This window comes from Cyprinodon tularosa, unplaced genomic scaffold (assembly GCF_016077235.1).
Source record: "Cyprinodon tularosa strain WSP-4 unplaced genomic scaffold, ASM1607723v1 ctg628, whole genome shotgun sequence".
NCBI lineage: Eukaryota > Metazoa > Chordata > Actinopteri > Cyprinodontiformes > Cyprinodontidae > Cyprinodon > Cyprinodon tularosa.
Genome location: NW_024039372.1, coordinates 320673 through 326672, shown reverse-complemented (window position 1 = coordinate 326672; position 6000 = coordinate 320673). Strand labels below are relative to the sequence as shown.

The following is a 6000-nucleotide window of genomic DNA, read 5'->3' as shown; positions in this document are numbered from 1 at the left end:
CACCGCAGCGGCTGGTAGGTGTTTTTCATCTAAATAATCTAAACTGCAGGCACCAGGATAATAAAAGCGAACATATTCTGTCGGCAGATTTCAGCATTTTAAGTTAATTTATGCGTCAATAAACTGTTTCAGAGGAGTGATCACAGCACTCTGTATCATCAGCGATGTGTCTGTCTCTCTGCCAGCTCCTAGATCAGCGTCTCTGATTGGTTGATGCAGCGCGTCGAGCAGCAGCACGTTTGCGGCGCGTCACGCACGTCAGATGCTTAAACGCTCCCGACGGGCTGCTTCAGCTGCTCAGACGCACTGCGGGACCTTTTGCGCTCGCCTTGACGCGCGTCAACCATTGGCCGTTTCTCAGTTCACGAGAACGCGAGTACGTATGTGTATTGGAACAGAAGCGTTCTCGTGACGTCATCACATGCAATGTTCTTTAGCATTTCTTTAAGAGTCAAAACTATTTATTCCTTACACAAAACATTTTGAAAACAATATTTTTAATTTCTAAAGCTTAAAAAACATTAAAAAAATTACCGAACCGTGGGTATAAAACTGCTGGTCACTCTGGTCCGTTCAACGTTGGACTTTTTTTTTTTATTTCGCACTAACTCTGTAAACAGGCCACACAGGGAGGCTTAAATGTATAATGTTATCGCCTCAAACGTATCAAAACGTACTTTTGAAGAACAACAGCAGCAGAAAAGGGAATGTTTAACTTACCACTGTGAGCGCTGTCTCGAATCAAGCTGCGGCCGCGGGGCATTCTGGGGAAGCGGTCAGTATTAGAAACGTACAAGTCTGCTCTGATGCATGCTCGATAAAGAGGGCGGGGCGAAAACAACATCCGGGGAATTTGGTGCGTTCTCGAGAATCGGAACGGTACCCGGGCTGAGGCTGATGATGAGTACACAAGCAGACGAGAACGCTCAAGAACGCATAGTGAGAAACGGCCATTGACTTTGCATGCAAACTCGCTGCTTCTGCTGCGCCTGCTGCGTCCGGTGTGAACGTAGCATTAGCCTCTATTAGCTATTCGTTGTTAATTTTTTCCCCCTGATTTGTAAATGTTTCTTCTTATTTTTTTATTGTGACCCAATTTCAAAAACTATTGTTCATTCCAAAGGTCCTTTCAGGTACATCTTACAATCTGGTCTCAGTTTGGACGAGGCCTCAGATAGAGAAAACTAAAACACTGGTCTGCATGTGTGAGAAAATGTCTTAAAGTCAGACCACCTCTGGTGATTATGTAAACTCCAGTGGAATGAGGGTTTGCTACAGTTGTTCTAACAGTAAGTGAAAAATTTGTTTGGCAAAATAATTTAACCTCAGTTTAACCCTCTAAAACAATTAAAGTAGCTGGTAGTAATTATTCTATTGTTTTCATTTTGTGCGTTCTCACATTTTCCTTTAATGAGACCCAAATGGCAGGATGTGAGGGGACTGTTTAGAGGATGTAAGAGATTAAGACAACGTGAGAACAGCAGCTTATATCCTGCTTTATTATTACATTTCAACTTTAAAGATGATTTAATTGTGTTTTGTTTTGAACTTTGGATGAGGAAATTGTTACTTGATCATAATATAAACCTTAATTAATGGTTCAGACATCTTTTTCTTTTGTAAAAACTCGATGAGCTGAATCTAATTCTTATCATAAAGTGAGGAAAGTCAATCATAAAGCTGGTAAATAAAGCCCAGTGAGAACCTGCCTGCTGTAAGGACTGCATGAAAAATGCCCACATATACTGCTGCTTCCAGAGTTTGTTGTTTAAATCAAACCCTGGATCATATTTGGCACTTGACAGCGAGCCCAGCAGTCTGGGTTCGGCTCTGCTGTTCCTGAGTCGGTGGCGCTGTTAGCATATATTACCGGAGTGAATATTCCAGAGAGAGTGTTACAGGTTACAGTCACAGGAGTTCAAATGAATCAGAGCAGAAAGTGGAACGTTTTTAACCCCGTATCGTTTACAGAAGCAGGACGCAACGAAACGAAGGAGCACTAAAAACATATCCAGGAGGTCGGAGTGAGAGGAGGATAGAGAGGATGACCCTGGTACCGGGGGGGCGAGTGGTCCGCTTCACAAGGCCAGAGCCCTGGCTTTGGCAGAAGCTGCCTGCGCTCTGTGAACAGCTCCATGGCTGCTCCCTCTCCTCGTCAGCTGGTTGGTCTCAAACAGGCCCTCATGGGCACCGCCGCCTCCTCCCCCGTCCATAAATGTCAGCAGGCCTGGAAGAGAGAAATAAAGGAGGTTTTCTGTGAAACCGGCAGCGTTGTACTTTCCTCTGGTCAGGAAAACCTGACTGTGCACAGAGAGGATTCAGGTGTCTGTCAGATACATACATTGATGTTTTTATTGAATCTTTATGGTTGGAACAAATAATCTTTATTAATCGATTACTGAAATAATCTTCAATGTTAAAGAATTTACAATCCAGAAATCAAACTTGAAACTCTTCTTAAGCCGGGCATACACCGTAAGATTTTTTTACCCTTTTCGGGCCGATTTTTCAGTTTTGCGAAAATGTTTGATCGGGCCGACTTTAAGCCTGATCGTGCGTCGTGTACAGGGGGCGACGAGGGGCGATCAGCCTCACAACCACCTAACGATCATAAACTCTAAGGTCGGGAGAAAATCGAACTTGTTTGAAATTCAGTCGGCCGTCGTAAGGTGGTCGTCGGCAAATCCCTCAGTGGGCAAACAAGGATTCTTCTTCTTCTTCTCAGATGAAAACACAGAAGCAAGGTGGGGGTGCAAAGAGTGAAATGGAGTTCTGTCTGTAAAATTGACAGACCGTAGTAGCCATGTTTGCTCAGCCATGTCTTTGTCCAAATGCGTCGTCGCCTTTTCTTTTTAGGGCTTTCAGCACAAAATTGCACAAATTTCCAAGGCAGCGCGTTTCACTCTAGTTAGCTTTATATTTAACATTAGGCATCAAAACTTCCGTCTTTATCCTCTTCCACTTGTTTGGTTTCCGGATAGAAGAGTCCAAGTAGAGCCATCTCACCACGGAGCTGAGTCCGACCTGGTTTTTAGACGTACACTTTGAAAAAGGATAGATCGCACAGTGTGAGAAAATGCATTGTGAGCTGTGAAATCACACTTAATGACAAACCACAGGGTGAGCTGTAGCTAGGGGTGTGAATAATAATCGTTTTGAATCGATGCATCGATCCAACAGCCGACGATCCGATTCATCGATACGTCCGCAAGAGAATCGATTCATGTTTTTTTTCCCTCCGGTCTATTTTTATCCATTTGCTCCTGGGCGTATTTCTCCCTCCCGTGCTGCGGTGGCGCTAAACCTATTTTGCTCTCCTAACTCGCTTCCTAGTTATACTCTTACAGCAGTGTGTTGCAGTGAGCTTGACACAGACATTTTTAAATTATGCTTAATATTGAAGCGTGGTCTGAGCTACACACTGTGGGTCTAGATACGGCCGAGGCGGCGAGGAAGTGGGGGCGAGTTTAGTCCGACGACGGAGCGACATGAGGGCCAAAAAGGGCGGAGATCCTTGGGAGAAAAGCCAGAGGAAAACAGAGGAGTCTTCAAAAAGGATTTAAAAGAAAACAGTGAAGGAATCTTAAAGAGAGATAACCTCAAAAAATAAAATGAAATAAAACAGCTGGTCCACAGCCCTCAGAAACCAAGCTTTTTACCACAGATTTCCCTCTCTTTTAGTTTGAAATTTCTTCCTAAAAGGTAATGTGAAAAAAGCTGAGATGGCCATGAGTAAGTCCGCAGACGATTAGTCTGGATCATGCACAAAATGTTAGGGGCCTTTAGTGGGGCTGCATTTCTACTATACACTGAACTGGGTCGAGATGCGATGGATGAAGAAGCTGAGGAATTAATTCTCTTTCACTTCTTGCCGCCCTTGTTTGGTAGCTATTAGAACTTCTTTTTGGCTCATATCAGGGCAGAACTGTTTTCCTCTGTGAAACCTGACAAATACACGGATTTAATTTAACCTGATCATTTTTTTTTTGTTTCCCCTTTTCTGCTTAAGCTGAACATAAATAAAGCTAGAAAAAGACTTGAAATCAATCAAAAATTAACATATTTCTTCCCCTGTGAAACAATTTAATTAGGCACTTCACACATCCTTAATGTGACAGGTGCGTAAGAGAAAAAATTGATGAAAATTTATAAGTCACTGTCCAACTTGCAAGAGAAGACATGTTTGCAAAGGTTCTGTAAAAGACTGTGATCAGAAAAAAAACTGTTTCGCTGTGAAACTAAATGATAAAGTTTGCTTCCCAGTTATCAGTGGTTTAAATCTAAATGTAAATCCCTTTATTGCCCCAGAATGGGGAAATTCACTCTGCATTAAACCATCCCCTTGGGGAGCCATTGTGTGGCACTCAGGGAGCAATCAGGTGTTAAGAGTCTTGCTCAGGAACCCAGAGTGGAGGCTGTGGGGATCAAACCGGGTACTTGCAACCTTCTCAGAGCACAAGTGCACTGCTCTAACCACTAAGCCAACACTCCCCAGATGTTTAATGTTTGGGATAATTTTTCATATGGATAATTCAAATGCAATAGCCCTGGTTATACGAAAGAACAGCGATCTATTACAGGGTTCCTGCGGGTTCTTAAAAAGTCTTAAAAGGCCTTGAATTCTTCAAAAGAAAATTAAGGCCTTAATTGGTATTAAAATGTCTTAAATCAATCTTTCATAGGTCTTAATTTTTAAAACATCATAAATAGGATTCTTTTTATTATGATTTATTTTTGTAATCTAAATAAAACATTAAAATTGACCAAAAAATAATGGCTTGCCATTATTGGTTCCGTCCAGATAGCGGAACCAATAAAAGCGTTGTTGCGGCCGGGACATTTTGGAGATGCGCCATTAACTTTTTGTCTGGAAAATATGAGCAAGTGTAAATGTAACCAAAATTGTCTCCAGCCAAGAGTTTCCTCCATGGATAAAACCAGGGAACATACATGAGGCTCAGTGGATTTAGTGCAAGAAGCGATTCAAGCTCAGAACGATGGGAATTAAGGCAGTGGAGTCGCACATGCGAAGCACGAAACACAAAGCGTAAAAATTGAGTTACCGAGAAACAGCCGGTATTTCTCAGTTTTGTTCCACCCTTGTCTCTGCAACGCCTCCACTTATCACCAAATCAAACATACTAAGAAAACGATACAAAGAAAAATAGCTGCAAAAAGACTTAGCACTGGTTATGTTGGGGCTTTAAAACTGATTTGTTTTGTTCCCTGCTAAAACAAAGTTTGTAAATTCAGTTAAATAATTGTTAAAATATATCTGTCATTTGTGTGTTTTTAGCTTTCTTCCTGTATGGGAAGCTTTTCAAAATTTGAAATATTAGTGCAGTGGTTTATGTTATAATAAACCTTTGGGTTAAGTTGTTGCAAGCAGGTTTTTCTTGTGTTTCTTGTCAATTTGGTCTTAAATTTTTATTTCAAGTGGCATTAAAAAGTAAAAAAAAGTCTTGAATTTAACTTGCCTTATAGTGTAGGAACCCTGTATTAGCAGTGTTGCCAGATAGAGTCGAGGTTTTCCAGCCCAAACATCTGTTAAAAACTGCCACATCACACAATAACCCGACCAATTAATATATTGCTATATTTTCTGTGTGAACATGAACACCCTCAGTACAACTTAATTCAAGTAGTTTTCCATAAACATCTCTTACCCAGCCACCACAGCACCGTCAAATCCAGTGAGTGTCATGTGGCACATCATACATACCGGTACTAACATGTTTGCAGATGGATTCATAAGCACGTAGACAACTCCTCTTTTTACATTTAGAAGACAAACTACAATCAGTGCGAACACACAAATATGCTAAGCTTATTATTACATCACTGAAATAATTACATTTATTATGGCTGAATTTGAATTCTTACCTTTAATGATTTTTAGATTGTTGGCTGGAACATTGAACATCTGAACCCTGAACTTTTACTCTGGCGAACTTCAATACAGTACAATCCATTGTGATTTGTGATGAGTACATGCAGGGG

The 6000-nt window shown here is 41.3% G+C and overlaps 1 protein-coding gene across 3 annotated transcripts in view; it reads right to left on the bottom strand.

Moving 5' to 3' along the window:
- Positions 1-766: 766 nt before the first annotated feature.
- Positions 767-6000, bottom strand: part of LOC119798500 (MORN repeat-containing protein 4-like) — a 50232-nt gene continuing 44998 nt past the window's right edge. For 2 of the 3 annotated variants that reach the window (XM_038308004.1, XM_038308001.1), the window contains exon 5: positions 769-2227. In XM_038308004.1, the coding sequence (XP_038163932.1) occupies positions 2079-2227 (149 nt within the window). In that variant the 3' untranslated portion in view covers positions 769-2078. Of the gene's footprint in view, positions 2228-6000 lie in introns of all 3 variants that reach the window. The other variant, XM_038308005.1, reaches the window with a different exon arrangement.